Source organism: Phaenicophaeus curvirostris, chromosome 11 (assembly GCF_032191515.1).
Source record: "Phaenicophaeus curvirostris isolate KB17595 chromosome 11, BPBGC_Pcur_1.0, whole genome shotgun sequence".
In the NCBI taxonomy this organism is placed as follows: Eukaryota; Metazoa; Chordata; class Aves; order Cuculiformes; family Cuculidae; genus Phaenicophaeus; species Phaenicophaeus curvirostris.
In genome coordinates this window covers 8493502-8514274 of record NC_091402.1, presented here as the reverse complement: position 1 = coordinate 8514274, position 20773 = coordinate 8493502, and the positions used below count along the sequence as shown (strand labels likewise).

Genomic DNA, 20773 nt, shown 5'->3' with positions numbered 1-20773 from the left:
TTAAGAAAGTAAAAGCATAAGGGCTTTTCAGGAGGCATTGTGAATGCAAATCCCTCAATAATATTTAAATATTTTGAGAATATGCTGAGTACATCTAGAAAAGGTCCAAACAAACATTTTGAAGGTATATAGAAGTCACATTTTTTCATCAGAGTTTCACTATGCTCAGTACGTTCCATACTGAGAAAGAAGATGGGGCAGGAAAAGAAAGCTCTGACGAAGTACTGAACAAGATTAAAAATACCTTCACATTATGCATGAACAACAGAAGAAATTTTAATGTAAAAGATATACTGTGAATGGCTGAAAAATTCTGAAAAGGACAAATATCTATTTTAAAGAAAAGAGAAAAATATGCAGGTTTTTTCTTTTTGTTAGTGGATGCTTTTAGTTTTATGTGGAATAACAGATAATTAACTTAAGAAAAAACATCTGAAACTTTGTAGCCTCTAACTGATCTTTATTCACAGAGGTGAAGAGATTTTTGAAAGGATGTGGGCTTCACAACTGAAAGGATCATTGCCCTGTGCTCACTGACCCTACCAGGAAGATGCAAGAGGCATTGCTATAAAGAAGCAAAGGAGTTTACTGGGAACACATCTCTTGGATAACCACTGTACCAAAAGAAGAAACTGGCTAACAAAGACAAGGGAATAAAACCACAACCCACAGGAGAAATTGTACTAGCCATGCAACAACTAGCAAGGGGACAAATCCCAGCTATTTGTTCTGACACTTGAGTGCCCTCATAAGCCCATGGAGACTATGGCAGGAGAAGGAAAATCCATGGGCTTCTGAAATGAGGAATACAAGCTGTTTGTAAGTGTAGTGGAGAAGGAAGGTGTAAATTCAGAAGCACGGCTATGAAACCATGCAGAAACAGCTTGCACATCACACAAAAGTGTCTGCAGTAACAGGAAAATGGGAGAGAGCAGGTCCATCAAAGTTTGAAGCTAGAGGGATCTGAACGCTAGTCTGAGCTGCAAATTCAAGCTCCTTGCTGGTCCCAGCCATCTGAAGCACGCAGGCAGGACAACAGGTCAGGCGTTGCTCTGATACATCCAAACAGCCCATGCTCAGGCTGTGTCCAACAATGTTGCTGTGTAGTAGGATAACTACACTCCAAGCTGTACAGGTCCCCTGAGCTCTGTAGGCAGAAGGCTGGGAACTCCCTAAACATGCTTGACATTTATTTCCCTAGAAAAGGGGACCTTCTCTAGTTGCTGTAACACAAATGAAGGAAATCTATTTGGGATTTGCTCTGAAGAGGTATTTGGGCAAATGGAGAAAATGGCATAGCAGCCATGGCAGAGAGCTGAATAGACTGATGCCTGTGGTACATGCTACTGCCAAGTGGCAAGGAAGATAAATTGTAGGGACGGGAGTATTCAAACCCATCCTTCAAAAAAAGAAGAGCTGGAAATAGTGAAGGGACTCATGAAAGTAGATGTGCAATAGCAGTGGCAAAGAAACAGAAACTGGCACCTCTTTCATGACAAGATTTGGCTTTTGTTTTGCTCTCAGTTTTGCTGCTACATAATTCACTGGTGATTGAGGCAGGTTTTAGGATAGTGTCTACTGAGTGAGTGGCAAGGAATAATTTACAACTTCTGAGGCTGCCAGAGTCTGGCCTCACTGTACTCTTTAAAGTTGAGGCCCCAAAGAAAGAGTCTGTTGGACTTGGCAGGAAGAGATGCTTGGGAATACACAGCAGCTTCTTGCCCTTTGTAGCAGAAATTACATGTACTGGGCCTGAATTTCAGCTCATTCAGGAGGAGGGCTACACACCTGAGTCGCGTGTACTATGATGGAACTACTCATGATGAAATCTCACAACATGGACCATTTATCACCCCGATACTTATTAAAAAGGTTAAGCTGACTCCTATGTATTCCTTCTTAAACAGAAAACAAAGCTAGCTCTCCACACAATCCCACCCACGCAGCCCAGTTGTGTCCTGAAGCAATGGCTGATTGTGTTGCTGGCAAAGCAATCTCTCCTCTGCAACATGAACTCAAGCTGTCAAAGCATCAGCCTCGATACAGTGTTTTCTGATGGAACTGGATTGAGAACTCCAAAAGCTTGATTCTGATCCCATTAAGACACAGTTTGGCCAATGGTATAAGCAGGGCAAGACTGAGGTTCAGCCGGCTTTATACACACTACTAAACAGCCATCAGGTGGAGGTGTCTCAAGGCAATAATCAAAAAAAAAATGAAAGTCAAATTGCTAACATGGGACCTCCCAGTCTTTGTTACCTCTCAAAGGTGATTGGTCTGTTTGGGTGTGAGTACACTGCTGTACCAGAACACTCATGGACATTTAATTAATGGACCCAATCAAATTAGTGACAGATTATAGCTTGAAATTGTACACAGTGTAAAACCTAGTGTGAGATAAAATTATCTTAATCCTTTCCACATGGTAGGTAGAGGGAAAAAAGTTGCAGATGACCTTTTGAAAGGTCTTCATATACAAAAGAAACTGTAAATCCCATATCTTTGTGTGAGTTAAAGTACTGACGTCAATGGGACTCCCATAGGAAGTTTTGGGAGAATGCCTTAGTAAGAACAGAACCACTAAATAGGTAAAAATTTTGACTTAATACAGGCCACTATGTCAAAAATTGCAAAGCAAAGCCTGGTTTAAAACAAAAGCCAAAGAAAATGCCCCTTGTATTATTTTTACAAGCAGCATATTGGGCTTTTGAACCCTTCACCAGGCATCTACAAGAGAAGCTATGGGCTGACTACAACAACTAAACTTGAAAGGGGAAGACATTCCTTTGTAGTTCATGTTCACTGGCTTTGAAGTCACTGAGAGTCTTACCAGTGATTTCAATGGGACTAGCTTTGCACTTTTATATTAGCCATTGTTTTATCCTTACTCCTTTCAAAATTCCAGACAATAACATTTCTTTTCATTGCAATCCTGACAAAGCAATTAGGCTCCAGTCCACACCTGCACCCAACTTTTTTTTCTTATCACAGCATTCTTTGAGCTCTTCTTCTCTGAACAGAATTATGAGATCTGAATTAATGGTATGTCTCTGCACTATCCAGTTCCTCTGCTTTTCATGACCTACTGAAGAATATGAAATTCTTGAAGGCTGGTACAGCTCATCTTTTGTTAAGACCAGCTGTAGGTTTCACCTATGGTTTTCTGAGTGTGCTTAACAAAAAAAAAGGAAAAGTTTTATTATCAGGGTAATTAAGCAGTAACAGAATGACAAAATGTGGATTGAAGTATAATTGTTTACAGGTGCATTCATAGTGTGCTTTTAGTCGCAAATTCAGAAGCTGAATCACATTCCCAGTGTAACAAGTTATGAAATACTGCCTCACAATTTAAAAATTTGAAAGCATTTTTAAAATAATAAATAATTTTCTTTCTGTCTTCAATATATAAACAAGATACGTATACACCAAAAATATTTGCTGAGAAAAACATAAGGTTCTCATCCCTCTAAGAAACCCCAAATCTCTCATCTTTTTGGTGTTGAACGTGCAAGCCTCAGAGCTTTTCTGCCCAATCCTTCAGTCCACCACACACACCAATACTCCTTTCCAGTTTGGGGCTACAACTGGACCAGCCTGTTCTCCCTTCCTAGTGCCTTTGCAGCATGTAACTGAAGAAGGTTACCCAGAAGAAAGTATTTTTTCCTGTATTTACTTTTACAGCTCCCCCATCTCACTCATTTGGGGGGAAGCTGAATGCCAAATGACAGACATGAAAAGGAAATGGGGGCTTCCAAAACCTGCAGCTATACTGCCACCCCTGGAAACCCAACCATGGTTTCCAGGGCAGAGTCCACATTGACTCTAGCCAAAACCACCCCGGGCTCTTTGAAGCACCTTTAGGCTGTGGGGTGGCATAAACAAAGGCATCAGATCTTTAGTGTAAAGAATAGTGAAGAATATTTACTAGATACTGTTTCACAAAGCTGCTGCACAGAGGGATTCTGCAACACAGAACAGCTTGTCTGGGAAGGGTAACTAATGGGATTAGTACTACTTACTCCCCATTTTCTTGTATGATTTTTATTTTGCTAAGCACTTCCAAGCTGTGGTTCCCTCCTTGACTGCTGCACAATTTCACCCTGTAGGTGAAATTTCACCCTGTAGGTGAAATTCTAGGGTGGCCCCAGAAAGGAATATTCTCTCTGGAGCTAGACCTGATAGGAAACCCAGACACAAATAACATGGTGTTTTCCTTTGGCAAAAAGATTACCATGACAAGAAACAGCAACAGTGGTTTCAAAAGACAAAGATGTTTTCCCAGCTTTCTACAATGTTTTTTTACAGGACGAGACTACAGGATTCTTTTTTTTTTTTTTTGTCATTTTCATATGTCTGATTAAATCAAAATGTATGGCTGGTTGTCATTTGAAAGAGTTATGAATCAAAATTAATGTGGCACCATGGAGGGCCTGTGAAATGACACAAGGGATAAATAATTTTGTCCAGTTTTTTATGAAGGGCCTGATCCTGCCACAAAATCTCTTATACTTAACTATGTGCTTATACTGAATGCTGTACTCTCATTTTTGTAAGTAAATCTTAATGTGACACATGCACAGAACCATGCACTGAAAGAACTGGCAAGGTGGTGTAAATGTGTGTTTTTATTCATAGATTTTTCTGTTTTGTTAAACAGAGAACACAACAAAGTTCCTATGTGTAATCTACAGACTTAAAGCTATTTACTGGATGGTCCAAAACCAGAGACAAATATACAGGAGGAGCTACTTGCCGTCAACACAGGAAGGTCTGTTTCTTGTCGTCCCAGCCACTTTCCCGGGTAGACAGGAACATTTTACTGTTTGTGATCTTTCCTCAATTCGATTCTTATTACAGCATCTGTGTGCTGCTATAACTTCACACGTTCCTCCTTCTGGCAAAAAAAAAGAAAGAAAAAAAGAAAAGAAAAAGAGAATATTGACACTCTGATTAGGAAGAGTAGCAGCAGCTAATCAAAGCACCCAGGAATACTCCTGTCTGTATCTCTGCATGGCTTCAATACAGGTGGGATTACAACATTATTTCTCCCATTGTGCATGTTCCTGACTAAACCAGGTGCTGCTATACTTCAGATTTAATAGGAAACGCAGATAAACGTCCCCATACAGTAGATATAGCTCACCTGTCTTATATTACAATCTTCTCTGGCATCAGCAGAATTTTCAGCCTTAAAAAATGACTGTGTCGTGATCTGGCCCTGAAGAAATGTGGTTAACTACAGTAAACGTGCAACAACTGTTGGCTGATTTTATGCTTGTAATATTGAAGATCTCTTCCCTCAAATATTGTCTCATACAATGACAGGGGCTAAGGGAATCCATCTAGAAATAAGCTTTTTTTCTCCAAATATTTGATTCTATGGCAGCAGTCAGCCCTGAGGTAATGACAATCAATCTCTCCAAATTACTAGATGATCCAACAGCACTTCCCTTCGCTACCCCACTCACTAAATTGACTGTTGTGAGGGCAGGAAACCTTCCCATTGTGTGCAAGTTCACCAAGCTTAATTTGTCTTTTTCCTACAATAATTTGATTCGATAGAGAACACAAAGGAGTGATAGACAGATAGATGGTGGCTTAGGGTTTATGAATACTTGGGTTTTTTTTGTAGCATATCCTATGTATAGAAATGAAGTGTTAAGTGTATTGTTCCCATTCACCTTAGCAGTGCAGTGCGAGGAGATGAGACACCACTTTGGGGTGATGCACTGCCCAAGTAATTTCTCAGTTCCTCAGTTCAGAATGCATTTAGCTCATAATCACCAAGTATTTAATAGTGCCAGTCTGTTCCCCACAGATATTTGGCTACTTTATGAAATTGCAGCATAAATTTGGCAGGATTTGTTTAATCTTAATACAAAACATCATGCACCGCCTTCTAAAGAGCAGGATGTGTAAGAAGGTTTGCTAGAAAAGCATTATTACTTTATGCCACTATGAAATGCTAACAGTAGATTGCTTTTACTACAGCATAAAAAGCATTATTCCTGCCTTTGGCTTTCACTTCTTTAGAAACAACTTTGGGAGCTTTTGAACACTACAGAAACCCTGCAGCCAGGGAGGAAAATAAACAGTGCCGAGATGCTGATTCATGTCTGGCTGTGAACAAGGGATTTTGGAAGAGGTCTGGGAGTCTGGTGGCATCCTCCTTCTCAGGAGTGAGTCCTGTTACTTGGTAGTTATACAAATGGGGCATTTCTGCATTGAAATATGGGGGTAGATAGGCAGGGAGGAATCTCCCTTGACTGTTTGCCATTAAGGTCGAACGGGGGTGTGCCATGAGGTGTGTCCATAGTATTAAGTGATACAACAACTACCAATGAACAGGGACTCCACCAAGAGCAGAAATGTTTTATAAAGTTAAATTTTCAAACCAATGACCTTCCAGGGTAAGTCAGTAGATGAAAGTCTATGAATGTCCATTAGGGTAAATTATCTTAGGTTGCACGGTCATGGGGTTGAGCACTGATGAGTTTGGAAGCCTGAGACAAGACTAACTCTGCAGCAAATATTTAACTCATTTGAAGAGAAACACTGCTTCATGTATTAGTTATTAGGTGTGTGTCGCCTGCTGACACAAGCTTTTTAAAAGCCAATAGATGCCACAGAAAAGAGATCCCCACAATTCACAAAGTCATCATCTGACAAATGGTCTTTTAAGTGTCTCTTAGGAGAAGAGGAAATGTGACAATCAACTCAGCCCCAAATGCTTGTATTTTTCTATGAAGTAATTCTTCAGATAAACTCCCTATTCCCTCATGCAAATCATATTGAAAGCAATGAAAAGATTCTCATTGGTTTAATTCATCTTATGGCCATGCCTTAAGAGAGGAAAGATTTGTGATTTTATTGATTGCAAGCTCAACATTAAAGATAATGTATGCAGTAATAAGCATTTCTAATTTTAGACTACATAGACTGTGTGGTAAATACGTGTGAATAAGCTAAATGCTTAATTTTCTCTATGAATTTCCTGTATGAGTACTAATAACCACATAAGCTAGTCTTGCTTATTTGATTATCTATTCAAAATAATGGGTTGTGGTGGATGAGCTTTATAACACCTTTAATTGTTATGTGGAAGCTCAAGTTGCTGCAACAGTAAAGAATTTAACTCAAAATGTATACTTGTTTAGGAGTGGCAAAACATAATGAAACTATAAAAGCAGTGAAAAACCACTTTTTTTTTACCACTAGACAGTTGAGTACATTAACTGGAACTTCTATCTGCATGGACTATAACTGTAATGCAAATAACACTAAAAACAATAATAAAAAGACCCTTCCCAGTGCTGATGTAGAAGAAAATATCCATCCACCTGGAAAATGTTATGTATGTCCTACCCTTTGTTTTCTCAGAAAATTTCTTATATGAGATCAGATTTTGCAATTAAAGCTCATTAAATCAATGAATGATTACTGGATAGCATTGCATGCAACGTGTTTAGCTGGTATATATTTTACCAATCATGCATATACATATTAGGCTTTTTAAAAGCCATGTACACAATGGGAATAGATAGAAGCACTCAAATGAATACGAATAGACACAGTAAGACTAGGAAAAAAAACTCACTGAAAGGCCACACTATAACATCAGCATCTGAGGAATGCTCCTTCTGAATCAGTGATTTTTTTCTCCGTGGTTCTAGATTATGGAAAGACCTGGTGAGTTGTTACAGTGCTGGGAGTCCTGAAAAAATGTCAATTATTGACCTGATAGTCCGTGAGTGCAGCAAAAGTTTAAGTGCTTGTCACAAAGAACAGAAATGGCTTTTTTTTGAAGTTTATGGTCTATTGAGCTAAGGTAGCTTCTGGCTTTGTTTCCACAGTAACGGCCTCATCCAACTCATTGAAGTCAATAGGGTATTTGCCATTGAACTTAAAAGGAGAGAGAAGGGTCTTAAAATCCTCTAGGTAAGTCTCTTCTGACTTATTTCTTGACAGTTACATTTCATAAAGTGGCTGCATTACCCACCTGGCAAGAAAAATAGCTTATTTTTTTAATTCCCTCCTGCCTCAAGAAAATAGGAAAAACATTGCAAATAAAATAGGAACTTGCAAATCAGGAATAGCTTTGCTCCTTCTTCAAGGAGCTTCAGGGGTGAATGAAACCTCCTAATATGACTTATATCCTTTTCACTCCAAACATTAGCAGGGCTTGATAGCAAGAACCGCTGACCTTTTATGAATGTTCAGTTCACAGGATGTCCTGAACTTTGCACAAAGGAAATGTGATGACTACCAAAGCAAGACAGACAGAACTGACTGCCAGGAAGGACTCTGGGCTGATGAAGATGGCAAGTACCTGTGGCATCACAACACTGCTCACATTTTCTAGCTTTTCAGAAGCCTTTGTTCTGCATAGGCTTAAAGTATGAAACTGTAGAAATTATCCATCCTTCCTGCATCAAAAGAAGTGTGACCAGCAGGTCAAGGAAGGTGACTCTGCCCCTTTACTCTGCTTTCGTGAGACCCTGCCTGGAGTACTGTGTCCAGTCCTGAAATCCCTAGCATGAGAAGGATATGGAACTGTTGGAATGGATCCAGAGGAGGACTACAAAGATGATCAGAGGGCTGGAGCACCTCCCATGTGAGGACAAAGAGAACCAGAGTTGTTCAGCATGGAGGAGAGAAGGTTCTGGGGATACCTTAGAGCAGCTTCCATTACCTGATGGGGGCTACAGGAAAGCTGGGGAGGGACTTTCTACAAGGGCATGCAGTGAAAGGACAAATGGCCTTAAATTGGAAGGGGTAAGATTTTCATTAGACATTAGGAAGAAATTCTTCACAGTGAGGGTGGTAAGGCCCTGGCCCAAGTTGCCCAGGGGAGCTGGTTGCTCCCCTGTGGTTGCCCCCTCCCTGGAAGTGTTCAAGGCCAGGTTGGATGGAGCCTTGAGCAGGCTGGTCTGGTGGGAGGTGTCCCTGCCCATGGCAGGGGGTTTGGGACTACATGACCTTTAAGGTCCCTTCCACCCAAACTCTTCTATGATTCCTACTGTAAAAAAGGACAACTGTTTGTTGCTCCTGAAAATAGTTTAATTCTAATTGGAGGGCACTAAACTCCTGAAAAAAAAATCATTTTTATTTCGATTATAAAGCCACCTTGAATTTACACAATAGAGAGTGAAATATTTTATCATAAGTATGAACCTACTGTGGGTGGCTGTGATTTAAAATATCTAATCATCTATAGGGTCTGAGCGCATGCCTGGCAGAAGACAAAAAGCCATCTTCTAGTCATCTCTGGGTTTTATATCTCTAGCTGAGAGGTAATAATAAAAGCATATTTTACACTTCAAAATTATAACTCGCCTCTGTATTCTAGCTAAGCCTGAACTTATCAGTAAACAAACATAAAAAAGGCAAACAGCAATACTGATTTGTGTTATACATTGTGGAAGTCATTAACTATGACTCAGGTAGCAAAACTTATACATTCTCTCTTTGACAGTGATGACAATTTAATAGTATTTGACTCTGCTGAGTTACATGGAGCATCCTGCAGCAATGAGAGAGGTTGTTTATCAAAATGATAAACATGTTTTCATTTCCTCCTTGGCTGCATGTATGTGATCAGAAGTCTAAGGCCATCAAGAACTCGCTTATTCTGGCCACCAGGCAGACATTAAGCTATTCAGGGCCATCTGTGCTTGAAATGAGTTCCATTTAATGGACCTTCCTAGGGCAGGTCAGTCATAATGAATGCAAATGCGCATGAATGCACGAGCAAAGCACTGTTTCAGTGAGACTTCTTAGGCTGCTTGGCGGAGGCGCAGACTGTTGATAGATAAGATATGCCTTTCTTTTTGGGGTCATACGCCCAGTGATTTTAGAATGCAGATCCTCTGTTACATTTGCTTCTATCTCATTGTAAATGCACCACACAACCTAAGCCAGTTTAAGGTTGTTATAAGAACTTGTTCATGTTACTTGCAGAAAAATAGTGATACCCAACCAACCTTATGTGCTTCGCTGGTCAGATTCTGCCCTCTATTACACCATAAGCAACCTACCATGAGAATATGAATAAAGAAAATCGTATTGGCCAACTCGAGTCCAGAGAGCTCATGGTAACTATTATTAGTTTTACTAGCTCTGCTTATTTATAAAGCCTCAGCTAGAAAGACTATGTTCCAGTGTTGTCATCCTATTTGGGGTCAAATACCCAGTTATGTTATTATGAAAAATGCTTAAATATGTGCAGATGTTGCTAGACCTAGAAGATCACAGAAAACTTTAAACAGAATTCAACTTCTTTAGACTTCAAGCAAATGTTTAACAACATGACAGTAAAAAAATTCATCAGACACTCAAAGACTTTCTGAAAAAGCGCCTAGGGAACCAAATGGGTAAATGAATTTACACCCTTGCCACCTCATGCCTTTATACAAACATCCTAGAGAAAGAAAAGGCAACCCTGTGATAGCCATTTTTGCATTAGCTAAAAAAAAAAAATCAGATCTGGGGGCTGCAGTTTGAAGAGTTTGCAGTTTGAATAAGCTTTGGAAACTTCCCAGGTGTAATTAATACATTCACAAGCTTTAATCAAAATGTTTATGCCAGCTAATGTGCCAGAACTACAGACTACACTGCACTCGGGGGAAAATACTATACTTTACTTTACTTTAAGAAATAATAAGCCACTACTATGTTACTTAGAAAATAACATTTTTGCTTCTAATGGGAATATATAACAGATGGAAGAATGAAGTCCCATGCTACTCCATGAGCTACTTCATAAGTGAGCAAATAAAAGATTCCTCATAGCCACAGTGCAATTCTTCGCTTTACATATAATCCACTGACACTCTGTATCTGCTCCAGATACAGAGGAAAAGGATCAAGCTTACAGGATGCATTTAGGCACACAGAGGAGTATAAATTTCTGTTCATGGAGTGTGTCAATGGCTGAAGAGCTATCAGAGAGGGCTTATGGTTTTACTCATTTTGATAAGGTCAAGGCTAACTGCACCTCAGCTGCCAGAGTGCCATCAGTTCCCATGAAGCTACAAAACATCTGAATTTGGCCCATGAACTTTAAGTAGCACAAAGGTACCATAAAAAACTGGACCCAAGTATAAAAATTCAGCATTAAGGCATAAGTAATTCTTTCCCATTATCATAACTGTTACAAATAGATTCGTGGGCTACTGATTATATATGGAGTTCCAACAACCATGGGAATTTGCAATGTACCATACAACCTCTGCAAGCCTCCTGGTTATATACTGGATACTTTTTTTTGCCCAGTGGGTCAGAATAGACTGCAGTGGTCTGTTTCCGGAACTTATATTATATTGTCATTAATATTCAGTATTTTCATTGTTCATTATATGAGTTATATATTATTTCCAGTTTGGGAAGGCTTTATGCAACTGCAGCAACATAAGTGATTCCCGCTGTGGGTCATTAAGTTTTAGGTTGGGATATTATTTTCTCGGATGTTGTTGCTGTGAAAAGATTCTGGAGACACAAGGCACCTTCCCTAAAGAAAACGCTATTTCTTTACAAATGATGAGAACAAGTACTTCCACGGGCATGTGGCTAGTAAAATTTGGTTTCCCATGGATTTGTACCTCATGGTTCATTTCAAGATCATATTGAGCTTCTTCCTATGTCTAGGTCATTTAAAAAAATCATAGAATGGTTTGGGTTGGAAGGGACATGGGCAGGAACACCTTCCACTACATCAGGTTGCTGAAAGCCTCATCCAACCTGGCCTTGAAATCCTCTAGGTATCTACAACTTCTCTGGGAATCCTGTTCCGGTGCCTCATCACCCTCAGTAACAAATTTCTTCCTGATATCTAATCTAAATTTCCCCCTTTTCAGCTTAAATCCATTCCCTCTCATCCTATCCCTGCACTCCCTGATTAAGTGCCCCTCCCCAGCTTTCCTATAGGCACCCTTTAAGTGCTGGAAGGCTGCTATAAGGTCTCCCCAGAGCCTTCTCTTCTCTGTGAAGTACTCAAAAGTACTTTCAAGCTTAGTCATGGCACTCATAGCGCAGCTGAGAGCCCACAGAACCTCCTTGTGGGTGGTGCAACATTTCTGTTCCTGTTCAGACCCCAGTTTCTGTGTCACTGATACAATGACCACATTTCTATTGAGGCCAGAAATGGTATTGTACTTGTTCGTGTTGGCCCATCGCATACACGGTCAGAGTCTGGAGAAGAACTGCTGGACAAAGCAGGTCAGTGACAGCTGTAAATTAATTTCATACTAAGTTTTGATTCTATAATCAGAATTTATAAGCCATGAAGGGCACAGTCACCTCTGTTTATTTATGGTGCAATAAGATAATTTGCTAATGGTAGTTTTAATAGAAAAGACCATTTCTCTGAAATCAAACTTTTCTACAAATATTCATGACAAAAGAATTTCTAGAAGAAAATAATAAATTTAAAATATTTTGTTCAGCAGAATGTTAATATTTCATTTGAATACTAACTCTTCTTTAAAATTTTTATTTTATTTCCCATTTGGCATAGTAGGGGAAGCAGAGATATGCAAAGCTCTAATTAGCACATGGATTTGTAGTCTTTTACGATTTTCTGCTAATGCTCTATGCCATCAGCCACAGGAGGCTTTTTATCTGAGAGATTTACAGATTCTTATGCTCAGACCCAGAACATACTCTAATTCTCAAGAACTGGTTTACTTGCAGAAATTAAAAATAAGTATTTTTTTGTAAAGGAGAAATGATATGAATTCTTCTCTTGAATTCACAGAGAAAACCCAGAGCACACCAGTATATGAGATGTGGGTGGATCTAGGGCAGGCTTATGGATTTCCATATCAAACCAATATACACACTAGAGAATAGGTCTTTCTACTAAAGAGCTTTGCAAATTGATCTCCAGAGAAATTTGCACAGGACCTTCTTCTTATGCATATTTAAAAAAAAAATCACTTAAAGATGAATCAAAGGAAAAATGGTATCCAGAAAAACAAGGCAGTCTTCTAGCAGCTACTGCCTCTGGCACATTGCATCTCAAACGGCAGTGGGATAACCATCATCCGTTGAAGTATTCAGGAGGACAACAGGGCAAGAGTGGCTGGAGAGGAATGCAAATGAGGAATTTGCTTCTCGCTGTTATTAAAACAGAGTTATGGGTAGTTTTAATAATGACTTTGCATGCACGAATACAGCATAGACACACATAAAAATGAGAGAGTTAAAGTCCCACCTATTGCTTGTGTTTACTGTCCCTAACTGACAGCAGAGTAAAAGCAATCAGGCAGGGCTGCCTGCAGAGGACCATACACGTACACTACAGGTTTGATTGCTTTCTTGTCACAGAGAGTATAGAAAGTGAATTGTAGTAGGTATTATTAGCACTCTTGTAATGATGAACTGCTAGAAGCAGATATGAAATCCATGAGGCAGCCAAGAATACATTGTCCTCTTAGTGGGGCTCTTCAGTCTTTTAATGAGTTTTTTTACTTCAAAGGGAGACGAACTTACAGAAACTTTGAGAAACACAGGTTAGAAATTAGAAGTTGTGCTGGGATTTATGGTCCTGGAATGTCATTAAGAGGTGTTTTGAAGAGGTAGGACTTTGAAAGTTCAGAAAAAGAAGAATGTTATTTTTGAGAAATAGCTCAGCTTCTGTATCAAAAAGCAATAGACATTATGACTCTAAATTTCATTGACTCTCAGTGAGAAATGACACTCCCAAAGGTCTATATCACTTGTAAATGGGATTTCTTGGTCTAAATTATGTAGGCCTGTAAGACTGAGCATAAAATCTGGAAGTATCTTTAAAAAAATCTTGTCCTTAGTCAATTGTGTGGTTTGGAAAATATAATATTCAGTATATCAGAAAGGATTAAAAAAAAACAGTTTGGGCAAAATAGATGTAATATGCCTGCATTCAAGCAGTGTTCCTCCTATAACTTAAACTGCAGGCAGCAGCAGAAACCAGAGATTAAAAAGACCTCCTATGCTATTCTGAACATTGCTTTGCAGCTGCACAATTCTTCCCCAGAACACATTTTCTAGGTAACAAAGCTGTGGAGAAATGAACATTGCTGCTGATGAACAGAAACAAACATCTCCCATATCAGCATCTCTAGTTCCTTGCCAGAGCACAGTGAAAATCCAAAGTGGAATTAGGCCTGAAATTAGCTTAACAATAAAATTTGGTTGAACTGCAGAATATTGTTCTTGGGGCCTGAAAATGTTCTTCCAAATGCTGCCAGCAAAAGGCATCCAAAGAATGGATGTTAAGTTAAATGAGTCTTAGAAAAGACACACAGTAGAAGAAAGATAGAATAACTCTCTTCTCAGATGAAATAATTAGACTGATAAGAAATATGTGATTTAGGCACAGCTGCTGATGAATATAGAAGTGTGCAAGAGAAGTAGTTACTAAAAACAGATTTAGAAATTAATCCATGTCAAGTATGTGAACGCTGTTTGGTCTTGCCAGAGTCTTGCTCTTGCCCAACAGCTTTCCCCAAGCACCTTGATGTTTCCAGATCTGCACAACTGCCTTTCTTTAAATGTCTTTATCTTCAACATAGTCTCCAAATTGGGAAACTATATTACTTTCCCCATCGACCTCACAAGAGGCCCCCAAATGCTTATCATTATCATGACATATCCTTTATGTCTATATCTCACACTTCTAGGTTTTCTGTTAAATATCCATAAATAAATCTACTGATTACAAAGAACATCAGCAATAACCAACATTAAAATCTGGGCTTTCCATCAAGACAAGATGATGAAGGCATCTTAAACTCTTGCAGAAAAACAGAACAATGCTGTTCTGTACAGCTTGTCTTTTGATGTGATTGCTGCAGATAAATTCACCCCCGGATAATTTTATCCACTAAGGTGATTAGCCTATGGAGAGTCTAGATGTGTTTACTGAGCAGAGTAACATAGTTTATGGTAATGATCTGTCATGCGTTACAAATGGGCAAGGTGGTTTTTATGAAGTAGTTAGATAAGGGGTGTGAAAGTAATGTGATCCATAAAGAATGTACAGTGATGAAGAGCTAGGATTGCAGAGATACTATAGACAGACTGATATAAAGAATTCTGTCCAGTGCAGAAGCCACATTAATCTTCCAAAGAATGGCAATAAATAAAATAACAAGGAGGAATGGGACCTAAAGTATTTGACCAATGGATAAAAGTGAGATGTTAGGGTGGAATCAAAGTGAAGATGTTTTGAATGGGCTGTCAGATGCTTACAGATGGGCTGTCTTGCAGTAGCGTTTTTGTTTAATTTGCTTTTAGGAACTTGTATATACTTTATTATTCTCTTATTAATATTTTAATATTCCTTTTTATTACTATTGTTTTATTAAACCTTGTTTAGTTTTAGTTTCCAACCCCCAAGTCTTGATCTCTCATTTTCCCTTTCCCCACAGCGGGGAAGTGGGACTAGACTGCCCAGTTTGCCTGCAGATCTGGACAGGGAGGACTAAACCAGAACATTCATCAATGGGGTTGACCATGTGTTACAAAATCCACCAAGAGGAAAACAAAGAACCATGAGTTACAGCACAAGTAATGAATATGTCACTGTACAGGTGCTGTGTGCCATGTGAAGCAGCAGTAAATTCTATACTCTGCTGAAGCAAAGCAACGCCAAACAATAATTTCTCAGTCATTTTTTGGTAGACAAGTGTGCACATTATCCCACCCCACACATTCCTTGAGTCAATCACACTGTGACTACCAGCAGCTGGTTGTACATTTGAGTGGAAAATGATACCTTTGCCGGGAACTGACTGTACAATGGTACAGAAAGACAGAGGATGGAACCAAAGGAATGGAAGCAATCAGTTGGTTTTGCATAGAAAGCATTTTACGCTGCATACATTATCCTTAGCAGAAGAACCTGGTAGTCTCCAGCCTAAGAAATTTATAGCACATTCATTACTGTGCCTTATTTAGCTTCAAGCACAGTCAAACACTTCAGTAAATGTTACAGGCTGGATATATGAACAGTAATATTTTATTTTTCAGACTATGATAGTGTGGTTACAAACTATCGAGTTAAAAATTCTCTCTCAAACTAATCTATTTCATCTGGAGCTAAGCATGATTAAGGTGTTTTACTGCTGCTCAGGACCAAACTGCATCTGAAAAAGGAGGGAAGCAGAGGATGACTGGGATTCAGACCCTACTGTTGTCAAAATTTAACTCTTCGTTGTGGCCACTTCCATGGGAAGCCCTAGTGGAAGTGTGGTTGCCTCCTCCTGAATAAAATCTAAAGGGAGATGGCAGAGGCAATATTTTATTTCACTAAATTGTTTTTCCTTTTATTTTTTTACTTTTTGCATTCTTTTTCAGTGACATTCATCACAGACAAAAGAAATTTGACTGATTTTCTCTTTTTCCAAACTACTTTAAATGTTTCTCAAAACTCCTTTCCCCTGCATTTTCCATAGCCACTATCCTGAGCTGCCTTTATTTTTTTTTTTTTTTTGCTTGAGTCTCCATATTTTGATGTCTCTCTCCTCTCTGGTTCTGCTGATGAGCAATATTTTATTTACTGTCACCTAGATTTGCTCTGTCTTTCCGCTCTAGCTCTCAGCATACGATTCTAACCATGATTTATTCTGCTTCCTCTCTCTCTATTTTTACGTTTTTTGTAACTGCATTGAATGTTTCTCCCGTTGACAATTTCTTTCTCATCTCTCTTGAAGCTCCTGGTGAACAACACAATGCACTGCTACCTCCTAATAATTGATCATCTGGCTCCTGTTCAGATTTGTACTGCTTCTTTGAATACATGTGCAATTCCGTTCAACACTGTTCCTTTCTAATGTGAATAAAAAGGGCTGCACACTTGAGTAGAAATACATGAAGTCTAGTGAGCAAATAATTTCCTGCTTTGAAAGCAGTGTGTGATACATAATAGCATTGGCTTGAAATTCATATTATTTTATTTTTTATTAGTTAAACAGTAGCAGCATGCAGGGAGCTCTGTAGTCAGCAAACCAAAGAGGCCAAGCAGGAAACACATTTATTTTTCTTGCCTGTTTACACTTGGTAATGATCAGTATTCATCCAAATACTATCTCTGAGAATTTAGAATCAGCTTTGTTAATTAAAAGTTGCTTTTCAAACAGATTTTTCTGTTTTTTTAACTAAAATCTTTCTGGTGAAAAACATTGATACTTCATTGGCAAACATTAATAAATTCCAATTCAAGATAAAATCCCTATGTCTCAGGTGTGGGGGGGGCTGGGGGAGCATCATTCATATAACTCAACTACTCTCAGCTAACATTTTCTAGTTTCTTTCCTATATAGTACAACAGCCAAACCCCCTTATGACGTACTCATACTCTCATCAAAAAAGGGAAATTATCTTGAAAGCTAAAGTCCATACAGAGAAGGAAATTAGAAATTAATTGAATTATGTTTCTTACGATCATGAAGGAGCCATTTTACGTTAAAAAAACCCCAAAGAACCCACCAATATAATTCAAGGCAATCATGAAAGTATCTGTATACATATATGTGCGCATGTCCTTATGCGTACACGGCAACTTCCTAAGGAAAAGCAACTAGACTGATGTGCTGCAGATGTCATGCTAATTGCAGCACTGCCCACAATGGTTCTCTTTCCCTCAGTTCTTCTTAGGCTTGTCCTGATGCATGTTCAGCTTTTTCCACTCCTGAGATAGCTGAAAAAATATTGTTTAATTCAACTCCAACAGTTTTGCTCCAGATAGTGCAAGTTTACCTACCACAGAATTCATGTGCACAGAATTCATGTGCTATATAGCTCCAGATGAACCCCACCAGAGAAACTACTCTAATGCTCTGAACCCTCAGTTTAGCTACCTGAATTTCCAGTCTTGAAAGTTTTGGACAATTATGGATGTAAACTGGGCTCTCATTACAAACGAAGAAATGAGAAATGCCTGCAAACTAGAAATAGGGCATCTCTGCCAACTTTTTCTAATAGAGTGTTGGAAATTAGAAGCAGAAGAGGTCATCTTGGCCAGTCCTTTCCCAGTATCAAAATGTTTCCCTCTGCACACTCATGAGCATCTTGCTCATTTTATTTTCACATTATTTAAGTGACTAGGCTTCTGCTAGTACCACAGGGGATCCTTTGAAGATACCATTCTGGCATTTAATGTCATCTTGTCATCTAACATTGGGCTGAATAGCAAAAAAAAAAAAAAAAAAGGTTCTGTGTTTTCTTTTGCTCAGTTTTCCTCATTAACCCTAATTGTAATGCTATGACCAACTGAACACAACTATTCCCTATTCTATGTTTACAAATGTCAGATACATTTTAGATGGTCATCACATACGCCATCATCATTATCCCTACTTAGCCAAGCTGCTTCCCTTCATATTTCTTCATAAGCTTGCCTCCATCCCCTTAATAACAACTATTGCTCTTCTCTGCATCATTGATATCACTGGTAATGATGTTTTTAAGATTCCACTATATAACACTAACATCATTATTAATCGTGATAAAAACTCTGTGCTCTTACATTGATTATCATCTCAGTTTAAGAGAGGAAATCTGCCCTATTTTCCCAACCCAGCACTTATCTTGAGTTTTCTCTTCAGTACTGTTAAGTAAAATATAGACAATTAACAAAAGTTAATCAAGTTTCAAAAGTGTTTGAGCATTAATACATAAACTACCAGATACACAGCCATTTATCTATTACTGCTTTGGCATGTAGGTACTATGGAGATAGACAAGGAATGAAAAACAAGAGATAGAAACAGAGACAGATGCTATGTAATAGAAAATCTAGTCAACAGTCTGAGAGTGGAAGAGGAATGCCACACCTAATTGAAATGGCGCTCTGAGCTTTCCAGCAGTGTTCTCAACAAGGAAAGAGACTATTACCTCCTGCTCTTTGAGAAAATACCATCACTTTCCTATTTTTTTCATCCTCAACATAGCAGCTAGCAATTTTCCAGCATTAATACTTGAATACTTCTTTTCCCTAGATATAATACTTCACATTTTTCTAGTTCCGCTCACATTATTCAAATTTTTCTAGTACTTTTTATTCTGAGTCTTGGACTTTGCTGACATCTGTCATAACAAATATTTTAACATCGGTGGTAAATGGGCAGAGACCCTCTTTCCTATGAGCCTCAACCTGGATAGAACAGTCCCCAAAAATTTATTTTAAAACTCAAAAGTGACGATACTAGCAGTCGTAATGCTTCTATGGCCCAAAATGGAATAAGTGGAACAGTTTTGAGCTCAACTTGATAAGATATCCAGCACTGCAAATATATGTGTTTCCTTCTTTTTCCAGGTGGAGTTTTCAAATTGTGCACTAACAAAGAGGGAATTTAACCTTGCAGCCAGGGAAGCTACTGGATTTCCACTGAACAACCCAAAATGTAATATCAGAAATACCTTTAAGGCAGGCTTGGTTGACAAACAGGTGTTCTCTCTGTAAGACAGTTTTCTTATTGATCTGTGCTAACATCTTGCAGAAGTGAACAATCTCATTGCTGTGTCAAAGGCTAACCATCTTTGAACAACTAATGCAGCCAAAAAATCTGTATTGCTACAATAATAGCTTTGGGACGTGGGTCTTATTTCAATCACCACAAAAAGAAATCCACAGAAAACATCTAGAAAAATAATTCTGCTTACACAAGTTTCATCTAAATAAATTACAATAATTTACACTCTCTGAGGCAGATAAGCTACTGAAATATTTGGAAAGTTCATTTATTCTACTTCCTCCTTTGATATTGCAATCACCTTCTCACAGTCTCATGCACCATAGCCCTTCTCTTTAGAAAGCATTATTCTCTCTGTGGGACAAAACACCTGTTCAGTATCTTAATATATATGATAATACTTTCAGGATCAGATACTTATTTTAACCTCAACAACCAATATCCAGCCATGCTCAAACAAGAATTTTAAACTTAAAGACCATTCTGAGGGATTGATCTGCAAGCACACGTTCATACTGACAGGTAGACTAGAGAATTAATGGTGCTGGAACAGAAAGCTAATGGCAGGACTTTCTCAGAGCAGGAGATGGTTTTGCGAGAAATTTTCTAGCTCATTGAGATAGCACCAGGTCCTAAATAACTGTTATGTCACAAGATAGTAAAGCTTCTGGGCACAGGTTTTGAGTGAGGGATTTAATAACCTGCTCACTTAAGAACATGAACTAGGAGTTTCCTTATATCAAGTTAATGAATTATTATTTTTATCTGCCTTTGAGAAGTTACTGGACATTGTCCAGCCTAAGTGTTAAATATACAGTTTTGTAATTGAAAAATCTGAGTTTCTGGCTAGACCTGGAGGGCTTAAACTTTGTCCTCCTGTTCACTGTTTATGCTTGGGGAACAGGCTCACTGAGTACCACTCCTGTGGCATCCAGGAACTGCTGTGACTCCCATTCTCCTGATAATGACCTGCAAGAAGCAAGGATCAAGTCATGGTCTCTTCCACCCAGGCAAGACTGGTGAGAGCACTTGAGTGCAGATGCTTCACTGGCAAAATTGAATACCAAGAAGTTTGGCATAATTAGCAACTAATGAAGAGCAAATTTCTGCAGCTTCCAATCTAAATCTAAGATAATGGTGTCAGTGCAGAGGGCAGGGAGCAGAAAGTGAATGTAACACCTGAGCTCCTGGTCCCGAGCTGCAGCAGAGTCAGGGAGGGAATCATTAACCCCAAGACTCCTCAGCTCTGTGCTATGCACAGAGCATCCTAGGCTGGGAAGAGGCACAATGGGACACAGCTGCCCCAAATTTCCCATTCT

The 20773-nt window shown here is 38.9% G+C and overlaps 1 protein-coding gene across 1 annotated transcript in view; it reads right to left on the bottom strand.

Annotated features, from left to right (window-relative positions):
* TAFA1 (TAFA chemokine like family member 1) overlaps window positions 1-20773 on the bottom strand; it is a 228015-nt gene that overhangs the window by 42834 nt on the left and 164408 nt on the right. The window contains exon 3 of the mRNA XM_069866288.1: window positions 4754-4894. Within this exon, the coding sequence (XP_069722389.1) occupies window positions 4754-4894 (141 nt within the window). The remainder of the gene's footprint in view (window positions 1-4753; window positions 4895-20773) is intronic.